General features: G+C 35.6%; 3 protein-coding genes across 7 annotated transcripts; 2 read left to right on the top strand and 1 right to left on the bottom strand.

Annotated features, from left to right (window-relative positions):
• The first annotated feature begins 5,049 nt into the window (after nucleotides 1-5,049).
• On the top strand, nucleotides 5,050-5,754 carry LOC132191058 (uncharacterized). Its single transcript, XM_059606077.1, has one exon. It carries the CDS (start codon nucleotides 5,050-5,052, stop codon nucleotides 5,752-5,754), a length of 705 nt encoding a protein of 234 aa, XP_059462060.1.
• A 1,168-nt stretch (nucleotides 5,755-6,922) lies between these two features.
• Nucleotides 6,923-9,904, bottom strand: LOC132189815 (DNA-directed RNA polymerase I subunit RPA12). 5 transcript variants are annotated; one of them, XM_059604613.1, is made up of 6 exons: nucleotides 9,726-9,904; nucleotides 8,513-8,649; nucleotides 8,154-8,194; nucleotides 7,428-7,487; nucleotides 7,293-7,349; nucleotides 6,923-7,177 (listed from the first exon to the last, which is right to left on the bottom strand). In XM_059604613.1, the coding sequence occupies exons 2-6, from the start codon at nucleotides 8,628-8,630 to the stop codon at nucleotides 7,103-7,105; spliced, it is 351 nt and encodes a 116-aa protein (XP_059460596.1). In that variant the 5' UTR covers nucleotides 8,631-8,649; nucleotides 9,726-9,904; the 3' UTR covers nucleotides 6,923-7,102. The 5 variants fall into 5 exon arrangements, with proteins under 5 accessions (XP_059460596.1, XP_059460593.1, XP_059460595.1 ...); XM_059604610.1 differs by having other exon boundaries at nucleotides 8,513-8,667; XM_059604612.1 differs by having other exon boundaries at nucleotides 8,513-8,686.
• Nucleotides 9,905-11,180: 1,276 nt separating this feature from the next.
• Nucleotides 11,181-16,636, top strand: LOC132189665 (ABC transporter B family member 13-like). The gene is made up of 10 exons (XM_059604427.1): nucleotides 11,181-11,520; nucleotides 11,772-11,826; nucleotides 11,928-12,103; nucleotides 12,214-12,414; nucleotides 12,641-12,900; nucleotides 12,988-13,301; nucleotides 13,416-13,639; nucleotides 13,835-14,630; nucleotides 14,755-14,996; nucleotides 15,084-16,636. The coding sequence occupies exons 1-10, from the start codon at nucleotides 11,242-11,244 to the stop codon at nucleotides 16,305-16,307; spliced, it is 3,771 nt and encodes a 1,256-aa protein (XP_059460410.1). The 5' UTR covers nucleotides 11,181-11,241; the 3' UTR covers nucleotides 16,308-16,636.
• The last annotated feature ends 4,477 nt before the right edge of the window (nucleotides 16,637-21,113 follow it).

Genomic DNA, 21,113 nt, shown 5'->3' on the forward strand with positions numbered 1-21,113 from the left:
AATAACTTTCCAATATATAATTTCTATATATTTTGGAATCTTGTGTTTATTTGGTTCTCCCTCACATGAAAATAAATAATTATATGATCTTTAATTCCTGGTGGTGATATTAGCACTAGCAGGGGTAGGGGATATGAATCTTGTGGTGAAAGTAGGATTACAAGAAGATTTGGCAGCATTTTGAGAGACAAAAGGGGGTCCCTCCATTGATGGAAACAAAAGCAAATAAAAAAAGTTATGTTTATAATTTAAATATAATCCCCCTAATAATAGAAGGGAGATGACAACAAAATTTAAGAATAGAATATTGCCTACAATTTCCTTTCCTTTGAATTGCTGCTATCACCAATCATTGTATGCAATTTCACGTATTTCTTGCATTTTACAACTCAATTTGTTATGTTTCTCTCAATATTTTAATTTGGTTAATGTACCTTATCGATCTATTACAACGTCCTAATTGTTTTCCTCAAAAAGGTAAAAAAAAAAATACCCTTAAAATTAATATATATAACCCACGGCGTGTACATGGGTTTTTATTATTGTTTTTTTTTTCTGAATTTTTTGAATTTTTGGAAATATATTGCAATCCTAACCATATATTATTACGAGTGCATGTAGAATTATACATTAGAGAATAACTTCTATGTGGTTTGTGCATAAAATAAGGGTTTTGTGTAAATTATCCATTGGTTGCCACATCAGTTATAATACTCTAAGAAAAATTAAACACTCACACTTGATTATATCAGGTTTTATTAATTTAAAAAAATTAAAAAAAAATAAATATAGAAGGGTGGCAAAGGGAGGTGGGTGGCGGTTCGCCGCCACATTCGTTGGCCAGGGTGGCTGCGGGGTGGAGGGAGAGAGATTCGATTGGGCGGTGGGTGAAGGAGTCTGGGCGTGGGCGGTAGTTCGATCTGATCAATAGAGGCTGGCGGTGGTTGGTGAAGGCTGATGGTGGCTAAATGGCTGTGTGGGAAGTTAATCCTATACTTTGCAAACATGTAATTTTTTTTCAATTTTCTGAAATTGATGCTAAGTAGTTTACACAAAAGTTGACTTTTGGCATGACTTTTGTGCCACAACCACATAACAGCTACTCTCTTACACATTATCAAAAGCAACATGCTGGTTGGCAATCGTAACATAGATCAGGCCTGTCAATCTAGCATATAGTATGCGATTTTGGGCTTATCAGGAAAGATGTAGGCCCAAGCAATCTGAGCCATGTTAAGCCCTAGCTTGTGGTTGCAGGCGACCTATATGAAAGCAAGCATAATTTGTTTGCCTTTTTTATTCTTATTTTGTGGCCCAACTTATTTGTGTGGACTTTAAGAAGGTCTACGACACACAAATGGTTTTTTTTTTTTTTTTTTTTTTTTTAATTAAGAAAGTTTACATATTTTCTTTAAATTATTATTTAATTAATAATGTCATTTTCAAACTTTTAATTATCACAATGTCTCTCTTAAACTACCAAAAAATTAATAATGTCTCTCTTTTTGCAAGCCTTAGGGGGAAGCATTATCAATTTTTTTATAGTTTAAAGAAGACATTGTCAATTTAATATATTAAATGTATTTAGAGTATGTAATTCTCACATATATTTAGAAATACATGTTAATTTAATAAATTAAGCCTTCAACCTAGTTTTATCTTAGATTAAATCATTCTCTTTGACCGCCATAAAAGAGTTCGGGAAAGAAAAAAAGAAGAGAGAAAAAAAAAAAAAAAAGCTCAGTAGGTCGTAAAAGAAGGCCAAGAGAGAGTACAATTAATCAAAAACAAGAAAAATAGGTTACATGCACGTAATTGTAAATAGCAAATTGGAAGGAATGGCATGGTTGGTTGGAGATTTGGATCTGATCTGAAAAGGATATTGGGAGATTTTAGACCTTTTTCATCATTTGACCATTCTTTCAAGACACCGACCTTTCCTTTATTTATGCAATGACCCTTTATCTCATGCACCAGCAACAAATATTTTACTCCCCCTCCTTTATTTTTCTTTGCTTCAATGATGATATCCAACCAAAATCTATAAATTAAGACATGTGACCATGCTGCTTCCTACTAATGTCAGCTGTCGACGAGGATACCATCAGCTAAAGACACCCCCCAATTATACAAGGCCGCCTACACATTTAAAACTAACTACAATAACATTTTCAGATTATAAAAACCCATTACTATATATATTAGTTAATGTGTGATCATAACAAATTGAATTACAATATATTAAGGGTAATTTTGAGTTCGTAATTTTAAACGTTTAGTAAAATTATGGTTTGATCTTTAAAACTGTGTACTTCATTGTCTATGATTTGAGAAGATAAATTTTTTTACACATACTCCCAAATTAAATATTTTTCAAGATTTTATTTAAAAATACATTTTTAGTCTACAAAATTATAGGGTCGTGACCAAAAAGACTCTAACAATGAGAGCTTTTATCAAATGGTCGGCCTTGTTAAATTATTATGACGTCTATCCTCATTTTCCGTTGAATATTCCACGTATATGAAGAACGACGTGTGGGGATTGCCATTATAAGCGTGATTCTATCTTTCTTTCCCAAAAGCTATCAATGCCTTTGGTTAGGGAAGGTTGCAAAAGAAGCTTTATAACATTGGACCTTTTTCTTTCTTTCTTTTCTAACTTTTTTATACCATGTGCGACAACATACGATGGCCAAGGGGGAAAAGAAATCCAATTGCAATCAGCAATATTTCATTCTAAAACTAGTTTACGGCTAAAGTTTTGGTTGATGGTTAAACCATTAATCTTTACGATCGTGAATTCAATGTTTACGGCAGCCAACTTTATTGGCACTAACCCGTGTGAGGAATAGAGACCATTTTTCTTATCCCTTATAATCTACTTACATAAAATATTTTGGTATTATGCATGAGCATAACATAATACCAAAGCATTTTAATTTACTTTATAAATTTTCTCCTTCCGTGGTATGGTGTTTGCTCAAATATCAATTCTTAAGGAGCTTGTTAAGACACAATGCCACCCCATGCGACCGCTTTAAAAATAGATTTGTGGGACGCGATATCGAGGTCCATAAAAAACTTTAGTTTGTTTTCCTTAACACCAATTGATTTTACGTGGAATGACAACTCACTGTTAGACAAATAGTATCAAAGTCAAAAAGTCATTGGATCGAGTCGCAAGAGTGTCATCGTGGAGGAGAGCTTGTTGAGACACAATGTCATTCTCTGCTACCAATCTAAAAACAAGAATTGAGTTTTTTTTTTAAAAAAATCTTAAGGCCGTTGAATAGTGATTTGGTTAATTAAACCGTAATTCCTTAGGATCGTGACATATGATGAAGCCTCCCTAACTTTATAGACCTCATACGCTCCATGAGTTTTAAGTTATGGGCTTGAAGTTGAAGCAAACCACAAGCTTTCGGTGGTTAAGACCTCGCTGTCTCCACTCTCCAATCAAAAAATAAATAATATCCCCCAGACGTCATCGATCAATTTCTTGCAACAAACCAAACATGATGGATTAGACTCAACAAACCAAACATGCATTATCAGTCACCTTTAGTATTTAAGTGCGAAATAATTAACAGGGGCCCCAAGATGTTACAATGTCTTCAATTTTGTCCTCAAATATCGTACACAAAGCTGCAGCCACCAGACCAATATATACACCATTAATTACATTTATACCCTCACAAATTCAACCTGAACTAATGCATCCCGTCTTTTAATGTTTATCAAATCATTATTATCTTAAATATTTAAGCATCTTATTAATATTTTAACACTCATCCTTAATAAATGAGGTTCAACACGTAAAATAGTTAATTGAAATAAAATGTAAATTATAAAACAGGATTTATACTCAAGATCTTTGAGTTGATTTCTAAAATATTTTGTAAATAAAAAATGATTAATCTATTCAATTAATCAATATTTTAATTAAATAGTTTTAAACATATGAGTACTATCACATCAATTTAATATATTACATAGCATTTAAAAAAAAAAAAAAAATTGAGTTGAGAGAGGACCAATGGAAAAAATTTTAAAAATACAGGCACAAGTGCGATGCAGATGTATATTATATATGGATGCATCCGTGGCATGCTAACAAAATCCATAAATATATGCATACCACTTGCATCGTGGCACAAATGGGGCCACCAATGATTCATTATAAAATCTAGTCATCCTACGTAGGAAAATGTCTAGAATTTCGCCAAGTGTAAGGATATAATTCGCTCTCCCACAAATATCTTAGTTTATTGTGTTGCGCTCCCACATTCCTTGCACGTGAGGTCACAGTGGAAAACAATGCATGAGAGAACTGGGGACCACCGTCCAGATGACGTGAATGGCTAGGATTTCTCGCGTGTCACCATCTGAACTGACAGACCTAGTCGAGGAACCCGAGGAGAAGATCGACGGTCACAGTCCCCTCAACGGCTAATTTCGTAAAACACGATCCAACGGTCGAAAGCGCTTCGGCGGTTGCCGCCCTACAGTAACCCAGGTCTTGGACTTAAGAGGGTAGCCGACCGCAACGGTTGTCGGTAAATTAGGAGGAACAGTAACATTTAAATTATTTAATTCCATAAAAATCTAATATATACCAAAATGAAATAAGAAAAAGTCGTAATGATAATAAAGTAGCCGTTGGAGCTTTGTTTCTATAAAAAGGGCGTCTGTGTTGACACGAAGATCCATGAAAGTAGCGTATAGAAAGCAAATCTGAACCCTCTCATCTAGGGTCTCTCTAAGTTCCTTTTCTGGGTTAAATAACTTATACCCAACTTCATATTTTTGATTTTTCCTTCTGTTAATTTCTTATAGTTAGATCTGTATAAGTTTCTTGTTTTGTGAGTAATTGTATGAGATCTTTCAAATTAACTTGTTGATTTATGTTTCAACTTTCTCAAGTAAATTAATCTGGTATATATAGCTGTTATTTTTTGTTGTTTGTTCTAACAAGTTTCAGGCTATTGATCGGGTTATTATAGATCATCGCCTCTGTTTTCTTGTTGAAGATTTAAACAATCTGACTATGGATGCAGCTCTGGTACCATATTCGTCACTAGACCAATCAGTTTCTCCCTACAAGCAAATCAAAACCCCAAGGAAAAGCGCTCGCGCTTTCATTTCTAAGCCCTCTAAAAATCTCTCCCCGACAAACGTCCATGGCGGTCTCTTGCTGCACCACCACCCTCCTCCTCCGCTCTCAGCCTCAATATTCTTCAGCCACTCATTTCAACCACATCATCAACAACAACAACAACAACCACCTCTTCTTCCTCTACCAACTCCCATAGCCCACCAGTACTCTCTTCCTTCTCGAACCCGAAAGCCGAACAACAAACGCAGGGAGCAGTCCCTGACTCCAAAGAAATCAAAGCCCACAAAGAGAGAGGATCCGAATAAGCAAGACTTGGCGCCGTCGACTAGGCGAGCTGTTTCCGAGTGTTTGATGGTGGCTTCCACTAAGCCGTTAGGGCCCGACCCGAATGATCTACCCAAGGATGTTTCTCGGGTATTCTCGTCAACGGCGGCGGGGGATAAGAGTTTCGGAAAGGTCCTCGCCATAGAAGAGTTGGAGATGTTTTCGGGTACAGTATTTAGTCTGGCTCCGCCTCCGAGTAGCTTGCCGCTGCCCAAGTTTTCTCTGAGGCCAAAGCTTTGTTGCAACGCTGAGGCTGCCGGAATCGATGCCGGAGCGACAGATAATCTCCGGCGTATGTTACGTCTCCGGTGAAGTTGTTGCCATTTTGGTTTGTCGTTTGGTCTTATGTGTAAATAAAAGCATCAGCCTGGGTGTTTTTTTTGCTGATTGTGCTGTAATATTTCTTTTTCTTTTTTTTGGATGAATTTGTGATCACCACCTGTGTTTTTGAATTGGGGTGCACACAAACATACGAGGACGATCGGGTCCTTGGGACTAGGAGAACACCTGACGGTCTATTTTGTTTTTCTTTTGTTTTTTTAGTTGAATAATATTATGTACTTTTCCTTTTTGCATGAAATAAAATAAGTATTTTTCTGATCATGGTGGTTTGTTGAAACGCATGGGCATTCTAGAGTTTTCAGCCGGGCTGAACAGAAAACATATACGAAAGAAAGGATCAGTTGACCTTAAATTTGAGCTTGGTTCCTAAAATGCCCTTCATCTCTCCAAAACCATAGCCACTGCTGCCATTAAAGGGGTTCATTTTCTGTAGTGGCTGCTACCTCAATAAAAATGGTGGCCTAAGGGCAAAAAGTTATATTAATTTTAATTATTAATATAAAAATTAATGTAAATATCGTTCTTCTAGCTTTATGAGATGTAAAATTACTAATCAAATTTTTTAGGTTCATGTTTTTTGTAAATATATTATTCTCAATAGATGATAATATGACTAATCTATTTTATCTTTTTGTAAGATAAATAATTGTAATTGGTATATATATATATATATATTTGGATCGTGCTTTTTAGTTTGAAATTTTTTAAGATTTTAAACATGTTACATCACTTTTTTGTTAACATTATTTTTTGATAAATTTAAGATAAGATTTGATAAGAGTGTCAAAATTGGCGCTCATAAGACTACACACTACGGGCCGGTGACACAGAAACTTCTGGACAGCACGTTTTCCCTTCTAGATTGGGCAGTAGAAAAGTTGGTGACTACTTGTGGTTATGGTCTCTGTTGTATTTTCATTTCCCTTTATTTATTTATTTATTTTTATGTTGTTTCCCTGTATTGGTTTGTTTCTCCTCTTCTTATCCTTGTACTGTCTCAAACTATTCAAAAAATAAAAAAGTTGATATCTAGTTCACAAAATAATTGATCGCTAAACCTCACCCCTCTTTTTTCTCCTCAAAATATTATTACCTTTTTAATTGTGAAACCTGTTTAATTCAAGCTAATCAAACGGAATAGGAAGAACAATGATCAATAAACATATTTTCATACACAGCTAACAGTTAACAGATCATAGAGTAAACAGGACAGGGAGAGAAAGGGCAGGCCACTTCAATGAAGGGTATTTCTCATTGATGCCAGAGGAGAGGTAAACCACATTCATGCCTGTCCTGAAATCTCATATTTGGTACAAACTTAATTCTCTGAATACTTATGGCCGCATTTGGTACAGCGATAAAATGTAGTCTGCCCTTCATCTGCTGATCTCATCTATGGCGACAAAAAAGATAAGAAAATGTGCAAGTTCTTAAGAACAAGGCCCCTTGCATTGAGTGCTCAGAAAAAAGAAAGAAAAAAAGGTATCTAATATTGAATGGTAGAATACCTGCATAGTCCAAAACTCAGCCTCATCATTATAGCATTTTTCACACTTCTTTTTCACCTGTCAAGACAAAATTATTGTTGCAGCAGATTCCTGGGGAAACACCATGGCTGCAAATCAAAACTATAAAGTAGTTACCTTTGATAATTGTACTTCCTGGTCACGAATCAGCGAGATACCCAGCTCCATTCTGATATCCTGCAACACAACAAGGATACATAGGGAAATAAACTCGGTGCCATGGCAACTTAATTGAACTTAACAAAGATAAAATCAAAACTTCGGTGTATGAAGCAACTAATTCCACTGCAGAAGCTGCAAAAGAGGTCCTGATTCCAAGTCAACATTTTGATATCTAGAATATATGATCTATGTTTAGCAGTTATTGCTTTAGTCTAAAAGAAGATAAACTCATAGTCCAACAAGTACATGTAAAGTGTAAACATGAAAAATGTGGATAGGATAGAAACTTAATGTGTCAGAAGCCAACAACTAGGTGACTTGACAGGAACTGAACATCCTCATGCATCATCACTATGTAATTCCACATATAACAATGGTTTATTTTTCTCAGTAATACAATTAGCAACAACCAGACACTGAAGTTCGCCCTCTTCCCCTCCTATCTCCCCCTCTCCCTCCCTTTTTCTCCAAACAATTATACATACAAAAGTACAAAATCCAGTAAAAACCATATCTTCAACATCTGTTACAGAGGCACAATATATGTTGGGTGCATGTAGCATTATCACATAATTATTAGCTCCTACTACATAATAAGCTACCACATAGTAAGCTCAGCCATTATGAAAGACATCATAACTTAACAAAACAAATGCAACGGGAGATCAGTTTAAGGCATACCTCAGTTGTGATTACATAAGATATTTCTCTGTTACAAATCTCTGAAGACAACAGAAACTAGTCAGGAATGCACAAAATCAAATAAAAATAATACATAAATTTAAGAAATAGTTTCTCGGCCTATAGTATTGTAAAAGCACCGCCCTCAAGCAAGAGAGACACTAACATGTGTCTCCTGCCATGATTGCAAAGCTACTAGATCACATAGAATGACACCAAAATGGGGACAGGAATCCCACAATGGAAATACAGAGAGAAGTTCCCATATAATGTTTTAGGTATTTTGTAGTTCAGTATGAAATTTTAGGTAAAACATGTAACAATCCAAATAAGCACAATAGCTAATGCGACAGCTATACCTTTCATACTGCGCTCAAACTTGCATTGAGGGCATTTAGCGTGTTTAGTTGATTTCATAGATAGCATTGTTCCGCAAAGGTCACAAAACAAGAAATCGCGTTCATGAGAATACGCCATGAGATTCACCTTCAATGAGCTGTGTATTGAGGAAGTTCTATACAAATAATGAGAAACTGCAATGATTTAACTTGTATTGACAATGAGAGAATTTCAAACACATTTTCATTTAGAAATGATGCAAATCAAAAGATGGTTAGACATGAAAAGCTTTTTCTCCCACACATCTGAAACTAAGAGATTAGCTCAGTTTAAGTGGCTAGGTAAACGTATCACAGCTTACCTAATTTTCCAGTCTTATCAAGCTAAGATTAATACCAGTCAAAAGCTGAAAAGGTTACGGTTGGAGTTGTCTTTTAGTGTGCATTGACGATTAATCCTATTTGGTTAAAGAGAATCTTCCATTTGTTAGTAATCCATCTCACACAAAGATATATTATGTCACATTGTTGTACAAATAACATTTGAACTGTATATTGTTTCTTAAGATTTGATACCGACTATGACAATGAAAAAAGAAAACTGCTATGAAACGAATCAACATGGGAATTTGGCAGCCCATTTAGCCTTTAAAAAGGGTTCTTGGTGAACTTTTTTTTATTTAAATAAAAAGGTGACCCTTCATCATTGTTTTACAAGCCCAAACTTCCATATGATTAGCCCAGCATCTCCTTCTTTTGGGTCCGTGTTTCCGATTCATCACATAATTTTGTTATTTACAAGTATGTTTTCCACTATGCAATTTAAAATCTTAGAAGATATTAAGACCATTATGGTTTATGGAGATATACAACTGCTCGAGTGAATTTTATAGAACATTCCATTCTGCAGTACAAACTCTTTCATGCATTTTATCAAAAACTTCATGTACCTATGAGATTCAAAGTAACTGAACCCCAAATATATATATATATATATACTTCCAAAAGACCAATCAAGAATACAAAACAGAGATAGATTCATGTACCTATCAAAAAAAAAAAGAATACAAAACAGAGATATCAAAAATTATATCCAATTGTGCGAAGAGACAAAAAAAATCATTTACAGAATATTTTCATTCGGGTCCACCCATTTACGAATCAACAACGAAAAATCGAATGAGATTAAGAGGGAAAGGAGAAAAAAAAAAGAAGAAGTTAAATGGAACCTTACTGAAAGTCGGAGAAGCGGAGGTCCAACCCGAAGACGACAGACACGAATTCCTGGATAAGGTGAAAGGCGAAAAGGGCTGTAGCTACCTCGATATCTTTGTTGGTCACTCCGGAGTGTCCTCCATTCCTGCCAGGGTTTTGTGTTTAGCGCATCGCTTCTTTCTTGTTTTTTCTTTTCGAGTTTTCAGGGTTTTGTGGTTTGGACCGATTATTAATGAAAATAAAACATAAAGCGGGTTTTGAACGTTTGGGCTTTTAGAAGCCCATCTAATTATGATCGTGGGTTTTGGGCTATGATTATTATTGGGTTTGAGTTGGCATCATGTACACCATTAACCATAATCATATAAAATCTTGATCAATTATATATATATATATATATATATATAATCTTGATCATAGAAAATTATTTATCTTCATTTTACTTAACTTGAAATTGAAAAGTTCTTTGTTCCTTAAGCACATAAGAATATCATGTTTTTTTTTTTAATAAAATTATTAATACCAAAAGGGGTGGCATAGTAACATTAGCCTTAAGCTCAATCACCAGATAAGCCCACAAAGTAGGAGAAGAGATGGTGAAAGAGTCATTGGAAGTGTATCGGTGAGCTTGCTCGGATGCCCTAGTTATTAATTTGTGAGAGAGAGGTTAAGGGTAATGATACTATGCTACCCCTTTTGGTATTAACAATAATTTTCTTCAACTTAATTATTGCTATTAAAAGATAATGAGTTTTCCAAATGCTAAGAAACAATTTTATAAACTAAATTAAAAAAAAAAATCTAAACTCCACTGTCACCCACATTGATATTTGAGAACTCCCTGTCCTGGTGACCGCCACCATTGATATATCAAATCTATTATCTAATCAAATCACATGGCTGGGAATTGGAGAGAAAAAAAAAAATGGCTGGTGGTCCTGAATAAGCTAAAGAGCCTGGAGGCAAAAGTGGGCTAAGTAATAATTTCCTTCCAATTATTGAGCTATAATTTTTAGAGGCAAGACCCCAGCGGCCTAACTAGTAAACAGGGGATCCTAACTGCAAATGCGGCAATTAAGATTATTGCCTTAATTGCCGTGCTATTATACTGGACTGGAGTGTGCAAAGGAGTGCAGCTAATGACTAATGTAGTCCCATGCTACATCTTTTATTACAAAGTTTATAAATTAATGTGATAATTTATGTCATATTTATTATATTATTAATACACTGCAATGTGACATTATGTGTGGATGAAATTAAAATTTTGGGTTTGAAAGGAATCAAACTAAAAATATTAATACCTTTAGAGATATCATTTTCAGTTTTTGTATGAGAGAGAAAGAGATGGAGAGTTAAGGAGCCGAGTTGTTTGTTGGTTGGCCAACTAGCTTTTCCTTTAACATTTATTGGCGCGAATGGACTGCTGAGTCTCCACGAGCTCTCCATGAAAAAAAGAAGAAGAGATCTTTCATGCTCTATTTCCAGTTCTTGCCTTCCTCTCTGTCCCTGCTACTTTTGGTGTACATTTTCCCATGGAAGAAGTGGAACTTGCCTCCAATAGGCCTGCCGGCCAAATCCCAGCTCCCAAAATGGAAGAGCCATCCACTTCAAACAAAAAGAAGAGTGTTTCATTCCTTGGCCTCTTTGCTGCTGCTGACAGAATTGACTATGTGTTGATGTTTTTTGGAAGTGTTGGGGCGTGCATCCATGGGGCTGCACTTCCTCTCTTCTTTGTTTTGTTCGGTCGTATGATTGATTCTTTGGGACATCTATCCAAGAATCCTCACAAATTGTCTTCGCGGGTGTCCCAGGTACATTGCAACTTTGGATCCTCATTTTGAATTCTTTTGTGAATTTCCTAGGCTTTAATGGTGATTGTTCCCATCATCAATCACCAGCAGATGGGTGTCATTTGGCGGGGCACCATATTTATGAAGAAAACGGAATGATTGAAGATAAATACACATTTGTGTGTGCATATATATGTATCTTTTTATAATTATCTTTAGGACTATGCCTCTTGAAAAGCCACACTTGTATCTAAACATATCTCTTTTTGCAGTATTCTCTGTACTTAATTTATCTCGGACTCATTGTTTTGGCATCAGCCTGGATAGGTATGTTTGACGATTTTAAGCCTAACCTGGTAGGCATTGTTTTCACTTTCATGTCATCTGCTTAGGTTTCTTCACCTTGTTGGGTATCATGATGTTTTCAGGAGTCGCACTCTGGATGCAAACTGGAGAGAGGCAGACTGCTCGTTTGAGAGTGAAGTATCTTCAGTCAGTTCTAAAGAAGGATATCAATTTTTTTGACATTGAAGCCAGAGACACAAATATTATTTACCACATTTCCAGTGATGCTATACTAGTGCAAGATGCAATAGGTGACAAGGTACATCACTATCACCAAACAAATGGTGCTTGTGTTTGATGTTATGTTGAAAAATATTTCACTAGGGTCCTGTCCTGAAATGAATACTATTTTCTTGTATCTTAATGCAGACAGGCCATGTTTTGCGCTACCTTTCTCAGTTCATTGTTGGATTTGCCATTGGATTTACATCGGTATGGCAGCTTTCACTTCTCACCTTGGCTGTTGTTCCATTAATAGCTTTCGCAGGGGGAGCTTATACTATTATCATGTCTACCTTATCAGAAAAAGGTGAGGCTGCTTATGCTGAAGCTGGAAAGGTTGCAGATGAGGTAAACACTTGCCTTAAAAACATCTGATGTATTTCTTCTCCTGCTGAATGTGGATTTTAACATAGTACCTGTTTTCAAACAACATGCCTGAAGTATATCTGCATAGACTTGAATGTTTAGCTCCTTACAACTTAGCTGAGATTATTACAAACACTTTGAGCTGATTCTCTTGTATTCTGGCTTTAACATACTTCTCTCTTTTCCTCTCCCCTTTTGCTTGAATCAGGTTATTTCGCAGGTTCGCACAGTGTACTCATTTGTAGGAGAGGACAAAGCAGTTGAAACATACTCTAACTCACTTAATAAAGCCCTTAGACTGGGGAAGAATAGCGGGTTTGCAAAAGGAGTTGGTGTAGGCTTCACATATGGACTGTTATTTTGTGCGTGGGCATTACTTCTTTGGTATGCCAGCATACTTGTCAGGCATGGGGACACAAATGGAGGGAAGGCTTTCACAACAATTATCAATGTCATCTTCAGTGGATTGTAAGTCCACTTTGAAAGATGTTTGGGGGCCTCATAACTGATTAACTATATTTGTCCTGATTAAAAACAGGCTTGTTTTCTTTGTAGTGCTCTAGGGCAAGCTGCTCCAAACCTAGCTGCCATTGCTAAAGGCCGTGCAGCAGCTGCCAATATCATAAGCATGATTGAAACAGATTCAAAATCTTCTGACACATCAGATACTGGAGTAGTGTTGCCAGAAATAGCTGGTCAAATTGACTTTTGTGAGGTCTGTTTCGCTTATCCTTCACGGCCCAGTTTGGTTTTCAATGAGTTGAGCTTTTCAATTAGCGCCGGGAAGACCTTTGCAGTAGTTGGTCCAAGTGGCTCAGGAAAGAGCACTATCATTTCCATGGTTCAACGTTTCTATGAACCCACTTCAGGTTTGTAATACCACCCTGGCAGAGTATTTCTTTGTAGTGTCCAAATTATGATTTGACGCCTATCAATTAGCTGAATTTTGAATGAAAATTACTTAAATTCTGAAAATTTACAAGGTAAAATACTGTTGGATGGACATGATCTTAAGAGTCTGGAGTTAAAATGGTTGAGGGAACAGATGGGATTGGTTAGCCAAGAACCAGCATTATTCGCCACGACCATAGCTAGCAATATTCTGTTTGGTAAAAAACATGCAGACATGGGTCAAATCATACAAGCTGCCGAAGCTGCAAATGCACATTCTTTCATTCAAGAATTGCCCGATGGTTACAATACTCAAGTATGTACTATTGACAACCCTTGTTAATCGAATTGCCTATTGTCCATTGTTCATGTTGTTGAGCTAAATATGTTAAAAAAAAATCCTATAATGCAAATTTAGAGAACAAGCTTGCTACATGAATCACAACCTCATCATTTTTGCGTATATGTAATCCTTTTCTCAAGTTTGATGTTTGACAGTTGCTGAATTCAGGTTGGAGAGGGTGGAACTCAGCTTTCAGGAGGGCAAAAACAGAGAATTGCAATTGCAAGAGCAGTACTGAGAAACCCAAAGATATTACTTCTAGATGAGGCCACCAGTGCTCTTGATGCAAAATCAGAACTCATAGTTCAGCAGGCACTAGATAAAATCAAGTCAAACCGGACAACAATCATCGTTGCACACCGGCTATCCACTATACGAGATGTTGATACAATCATAGTGTTGAAGAATGGTCAGGTTGTTGAAAGTGGAACACACTTGGAATTGTTATCAAATAATGGTGAGTATGCTACTCTAGTGAGGTTGCAAGTATCAGAACAAGTAAAAGATTCTAGCACAATATCTCGCTCTCAAATTTCAAGGAATTCCAGCATTAGAGAACACCCTGCAAGTCCAAGGAATTCCAGCTTTCAAGAACTCCCCTATAGTCAGAACCATCAACAGGAATTGCAGCCAAGTGATCAAAACTTGTCCCCAACGAATCCCACTCCATCGATTTGGGAACTACTAAAACTAAATGCGCCCGAGTGGCCATATGCAGTACTTGGCTCAGTGGGTGCAGTTCTGGCTGGCATGGAAGCTCCTCTATTTGCCTTTGGAATCACTCATATCTTGACTGCATTTTACTCCCCTGATGCTTCTCAAATGAAACATGAAGTTCAACGGGTAGCTATTGTATTTGTTGGAGCTGCAATTGTTACAATTCCTATATATCTATTGCAACACTACTTCTATACATTGATGGGAGAGCGTCTCACCACTCGCGTTCGCTTGTCAATGTTCTCAGGTTCTCTCATCTACAATTATCCAAAATTATGAATATTCATGACTCTAGGATAACTTCCCAACTACAAACATGTTAGACATATAATCATTCATTCTGATAACCCCTTGACTTTCTTCAACTGCAGCTATTCTTTCCAACGAAGTTGGCTGGTTTGATCTGGACGAGAATAATACGGGTACACTGACATCAATTTTAGCAGCAGATGCAACTTTGGTAAGAAGTGCTCTTGCTGACCGTCTATCAACAATTGTGCAGAACTTAGCACTCACTGTGACTGCATTCGTAATTGCCTTCATGTTAAGCTGGCGCATAGCATCTGTTGTCGTTGCCTCCCTCCCCCTAATTATTGGAGCTTCTATTACCGAGGTAAGTTTATGATATAAGTTGTTTTATTTTCTTAATTCGTTTATGTTACTAAATCCCATGTACATTTGCTTTTCTTTATATCTACAGCAACTATTCCTCAAGGGATTGGGAGGAGACTACAGTCGTGCCTATTCTAGAGCAACTGGTGTGGCACGGGAAGCGATTGCCAATATACGCACTGTTGCTGCATTTGGTGCTGAAGACAGTATCTCAATGCAGTTTGCTTGTGAATTAAACCAACCAAAGAAGCAGGCATTTTTAAGAGGCCATATATCGGGTTTTGGCTATGCTATATCTCAGTTCTTTGCATATTGTTCCTATGCACTTGGCCTTTGGTATGCATCAATTCTAATAAAGCATGAAGATTCAAATTTTGGAGACATCATGAAAGCTTTCATGGTCCTGATAATCACTGCATTGGCAATAGCAGAAACACTTGCTCTTACACCTGACATTGTGAAAGGGTCACAAGCACTTGGATCAGTTTTCAGTATTATCCAAAGGAAAACAGCTATGGACCCTAATAACCCCACCTCAAAGACAGTAACTCACGTCCAAGGGAATATAGAATTCAGGAACGTGTGTTTCAAGTACCCAGCAAGGCCTGATATCACCATTTTTGAAGATTTGAACTTGCAAGTCTCATCAGGAAAGAGTGTTGCTATAGTTGGCCCAAGTGGATCAGGGAAGAGTACTGTGATTTCATTAGTAATGAGATTTTACGACCCCACTTTTGGCGCAGTTTTAATCGATGGATATGATATCAAACGTTTAAACTTGAGATCGTTAAGGCGGAAAATAGGTTTGGTTCAACAAGAGCCAGCATTGTTTTCTACTACAATTTATGACAACATCAAGTATGGGAAAAAGGAGGCATCAGAAATTGAGATAATGAAGGCAGCAAAAGCAGCAAGGGCTCATGAATTCATTAGTAGAATGCCTGAAGGTTACAGAACTCAAGTTGGTGAGAAGGGAGTGCAGTTATCAGGGGGCCAAAAACAGAGGGTGGCAATTGCTAGGGCAATGTTGAAAGACCCATCCATTCTTCTTTTGGATGAAGCAACAAGTGCATTAGACACAATATCTGAGAAGCTGGTTCAAGAGGCTCTCAACAAGCTCATGGAAGGGCGAACAACAATTCTGGTAGCTCACAGGTTGTCAACTATCCGTGATGCAGACAGTATTGCAGTGCTGCAAAACAGGAGGGTGATTGAGATTGGCAGCCATGAGCAACTCAGTAGTACACCAGGTAGTATCTATAGACAACTAGTCAGCCTACAAGAGGAAAAGAATGTACAAGTGCTTGATTGATTCATCTCCCATATCAGAAACTGTGCATAATCTTAAAAGCATGAAGTATATTAATGGGACACTCTGTGTTTCATTATAGAAAATGAGTACATGAATATTCTGTTCTCTCTAGGATTTTGTAAGATACAGTTGATGATACAATTATGATATATTTTGGGAGCTATAGGAATGAGATGCTAGAGTTTATGCAATTCCCTTAGAAGATAAGATGCACAAAACTTTCGACAAATACGTTTGTAAGGTTCTTATATGATTTTAGTTCTCATTAAAACACCTGTCCACTACCAAGCATAAACTATTTTTATAATAGAGATTTACTTTATCTGCAATTTCTGTCATGAGAGATTATTTAACCTAGTATTAAAGCTTAAAAACATTAAAAAAAAAGAAAAAAAAAGTAGGCTCAATCTTAATACGAACAGAGTAAAGCAGAGCATCATTATAGCGTAATATAAATGTCATTATATGATTAACGTTTTTAAGAACCTAACTGGCATTCATTATTCCCTTAAAAATTTGGCCTTTAAATGATGTATTTGCTTCAAGTTTGGGCCCATTCAAACTTAATAGGCTAATCAGGCCCATAAACGATCACACCGCCCAAAAGTAAAAGAGAACCGATATCCAGTTACTTACAACTATTCGATACAACTTGGTTGATGTGGAATGCTCATAAATCATTGGATTAACTTTAGGGTTAAATACCAAATACCCCCCTGGGGTTTCATTTTTATCACAGGACCCCCCTGGGTTTTGATAAAAGACCAAGTTAGTCCATCCGTTAGTTGACCTTTTAGGACTGACACGTGGACCAATCAAATGTTGACACGTGGCACCAATTTAATTTTTTTTAATTAAAAAAAATGTTTTTTTTTTAAAAAAAAGAAAAGAAAAGAAAAACAATTGGGGGTGGCTCCTTGGCCATTTGGGGGTGGCTCGGCCACCCCCTTTGGCCATGGGGGTGGCCTGGCCACCCCCTTGGGCTCCAATCAAAATAAACCACCGTCGGTGCCACCCTTTAAATACATGTAAGTGGCCCTACCACCCCCAATGTTTTCCGTTTCTTTTTTTTTTTTTTTTTAAATACATTTTTTTTAATTTAAAAAATATATATATATTTTTATTTAAAAAAAATTAAAAAAAATTAATATATGTGCCACGTGTCGACGTCTGATTGGTCTACGTGTCAGTCCTAACAGTCAACTAACGGATGGACTAATTTGGTCACTTATCAAAACCACAGGGACCTCCAATGATAAAAATGAAACCCAGGAAGGAAAAAATAAAGTTACCAAATCCCAGGGGGGTTTTGAGTATTTAACCCTTAACTTTAATTATAAAAAGGCTTGTAAATCCAATAGTTTATAGATACTCCACATCAGCCCAATTATACTAAGAATTGTATAAGAGTTGAGTTTTCAGATTTACTCTATATTATATCCTACCATATATCTAATTTTACTCATTTTATATAGTTATAAATTATAGGTATGTGATTGACTTAATCATTAATCTACAAATAACCAACCCATGAGAGAGAGGATCAGGATCCCTTATAATTGGTGTACGCAACCCCCTCTTTATGGTGGTAAAGGCACCGAAAACTTAATTATGGGAGAACTCACATACTTTTTTCTTTCCTTGTGTTTTTGAAAGGAAGATAACTTCAATCGTTTATCATATAAAATTGCATGTGACATTAATGGCCAAAATATAAACAAGAAGAGTAATGTTATATGCCATTTCTTGATATTATCATATATTCCATTTTCTTGATATTTTTGAGCTTTTTTTTTTTTTTTTTAACAATGATTAATTCAAAAACTAATCGTTATCAAACAAGAATGATGTCAATTAAACATCGCTTTCTTTATCTCTCTTTTTCATCCTCCTTGCAATTTTTTTTTTTTTTTTTTAAATCGTTTCTATAGGACTGAGCCGAATGAAAATTGTCAGTGAAAGAAAGAATAAATAAAGGAATAAATAGGGGAGTGAAAGGTGGTCCCTTGATTAAAGTATGATGATGAAATTAGAATAGGTAAGGTCCAGACGTCCCCAGTGGTGGGCCGGTGGCCCATTGTAGTCATCCATGACAGTTGTTTGTAAGGACGTGCCCGTGGAATTTTGGAATCTTCGCCGAAAATAGATAAAGAAGGTGGAAGGACGTACTTGTCACCTCGGGGATATTAAAAATTGGTTGGCGATTTGGTGAGACATGGCCCAAACCACGTGGAAGTGCTAATTCTACTAAACCTCTTCCCATGTGCATCTCCTATTTTCTGGCCTTTGCATTATTGTGTAATTGCTGGAATTTAATTACAAAAATAAAAACTCTACAAATATTTAAACGAATATTAAGTACAATCAAAGCTAGTTTTTTTTTTTTTTTTTTTTTAAAACCCCCTTTGCCTTGCTTGAATAGGACAAATAATTTTTTACACAACTTATAAATTCAACATAAACCTGTTAAATTAAAAAAATTGAATTAAAGAATATATCCCGTTTAATTAAATTGAATTAAAATACTTGCAACACAACTCAAAATCATGATGCGAACACAAATTAGGTTGCCGTCTTGTTTCCATGTTTATTTGCAAGAGTTATTGTTATTTGCATGGGGAAGACTTAATTAGAAACGTACAAATTGGCACGTCTATTTTGATTCAATAGATTTAGACAACAGAATAAATAGTAATAAAACAATGATGCTGGCCACGTTGGTCGGGGTCGCTTGCTACAAATGTTCCTCTTCTTCCCTTTTTTTCCCCCTAATTCTAAAGTATTATTTCTTAGTATTTTTGCCCTTATCTTCTTTGGTAAAGAATAAAAACATTTTTTTTTATTATTTTTTTTAAAACCATGTTGCCATAAGAATAAAAGAATGTTTCTTCCAAAATTTTAAAATTACATTTTTATCTTACAATTATTTTACAATGTTGATGCATCGCAGAAGTCTATTTTGTGTCACTCTTGTGTCTCTAAAAAAATGAGGTGGCTTTTAAAATCACCATTTGATCAAAATCCAATAGTAATCAATCATAAGGCTAATGGTGATTTTAAAAGACACATTATCCTTAGAAAATCATAAGAGTGATACAAGAAGGACTTGTAGCATTACTCTCATATTGTATTAGCTATAACCAACTTTTAGATCAATTATTGTTAATAAAAAAAATATCTAAGAACCAGTTAAGACTGATATATCAACGTTGTGAGATAATCGTAAAATAAAAATGTAATTTTTTGTTTTAATTAAATAAATATGTATATGGAACTTAAATATCCTACCCCACATCTTTTAACACATAAGAGTAATACTATAGAACTATATTTTATGAAACAACTCTTAATTTTTATTTATTTATTAATAAGGACTAATTAAAAAGCTAATTTGAACCGACACATAATTAGTCAACACAAACCTTAACTTACAAGGATCATGTTGTAATTATAAATAGCGTTTTAACGTTCAAATCGAATGTAACGTCACATGCAACGCAACTTGCAGAGCAGTTTATTGTTGGAGTTGCGGTTTATTTAAGGATGGATATATAATTTGACTATGAAGCCTGCAGGCTTTCATTGCACCCACGTTTCTCGAAAGCAACTGCCTAATAGTAATAACCCCGTGAAGAGTGTAGTAAAATTATGCACTTATTCATTATTGATGTAGATTTTTTACTACATTTTTTTTTTACAAATTAACGTAACAAATCATGTGACAACCACATAAAATCTCACCCTACGTCAATTACGTCACCCCCTAAATAAACCATGGAAGGTTATCATTAAACTCATGACATAGCTATGGATTTGTGTGGAAGATGTCATGCAAACCATCCGTTGGAGGAAGGAAGAAAACAAAATTGTTAACGTTGTTGGTGCGGTGCAAAGACAGCAACAGAGAAGGCGGGATCGAGGGGGCAAACATGGTAAGTATAATTTTTTAGTAAGTAACGTGCATGTAATAAAATATGTAATACTCTAAGCATTTTTTTTTTCTTTTTTAGAAATTGTGAATTATTAATAATGGGATCCGGAGTTTTCTGTAATCTTATTCAGCTTTGTCATTTATGGCAGTGTAGCCTAATTTGCTCTAGCAATAGGATTCCCGATTCCTCGCGGGCAAAAAGTAATTAAATTTGGTTTACGTTAAATCAAAACAGCCTAGTTGCATTTGCAAGCTTGGAGGGACTCTATTGTAGCCATCCATGATGTTTCTTTTTCCTTCTTCTTTATGAAAGTTCCAACTTTATAAGGAGAAAAAGCAAAAGACTAATCTTTAAGCCCGACTTAATGATTCCCTTTGTTAATGTTTTTTAAGAGTGCTTTTATTTTTTTTTATTTTTTAAAATATTATGACAAGACATCAAAGTGGAAATAATTTTTAAGTATTTTGTGTTTTGTTTTTATTTCTTTTAATATTTTTTATTTTTTATTTTTTTTTTAAAAAAGAAAGAGAAAGAGATTGAATAACTCATATTACTAGCCTTTTTTAGAAGAAAAAGAAAAGAAGAAGGCATAACCGTAAAGATCATACGGTACCGTACAGAGTTTTTTTTTTTTTTTTTTTTTTAATTATATATTACCAGCAATAGAAAAATTAATAATCAAACCCCCGATAAATCTTATATTAATTAAACATTATCTAAATCGGTGTAATTAACATTTTGTCTTCTATTTCGTTAAAGTGAGTGTTTACTGCTCATCTCGCTTAGAAAAAGACTGTTTAATGCTTGCTTAATGCTCAATCAAATAACTTTTACAAAGGCATCAATATAATTGACTTTGGATGCATCCCATACT

The sequence above is a fragment of the Corylus avellana genome, chromosome ca8, assembly GCF_901000735.1.
Source record: "Corylus avellana chromosome ca8, CavTom2PMs-1.0".
NCBI classification, from domain to species: domain Eukaryota; kingdom Viridiplantae; phylum Streptophyta; class Magnoliopsida; order Fagales; family Betulaceae; genus Corylus; species Corylus avellana.

What these genes read in the sequence shown, in the direction of transcription:
- LOC132191058 (XM_059606077.1), top strand. Translation starts at nt 5,050, where the DNA reads ATGGATGCAGCTCTGGTACCATATTCGTCACTAGACCAATCAGTTTCT.
- LOC132189815 (XM_059604613.1), bottom strand. Translation starts at nt 8,630, where the DNA reads ATGGCGTATTCTCATGAACGCGATTTCTTGTTTTGTGACCTTTGCGGA. An exon ending in GTTTGAGCGCAGTATGAAAG is followed by an intron (nt 8,195 to 8,512) that starts GTATAGCTGTCG and finishes TGTTGTCTTCAG; the next exon opens with AGATTTGTAACAGAGAAATA. An exon ending in CTTATGTAATCACAACTGAG is followed by an intron (nt 7,488 to 8,153) that starts GTATGCCTTAAA and finishes GTTGTGTTGCAG; the next exon opens with GATATCAGAATGGAGCTGGG.
- LOC132189665 (XM_059604427.1), top strand. Translation starts at nt 11,242, where the DNA reads ATGGAAGAAGTGGAACTTGCCTCCAATAGGCCTGCCGGCCAAATCCCA. An exon ending in AAGATGCAATAGGTGACAAG is followed by an intron (nt 12,104 to 12,213) that starts GTACATCACTAT and finishes ATCTTAATGCAG; the next exon opens with ACAGGCCATGTTTTGCGCTA. An exon ending in AATGTCATCTTCAGTGGATT is followed by an intron (nt 12,901 to 12,987) that starts GTAAGTCCACTT and finishes TTTTCTTTGTAG; the next exon opens with TGCTCTAGGGCAAGCTGCTC.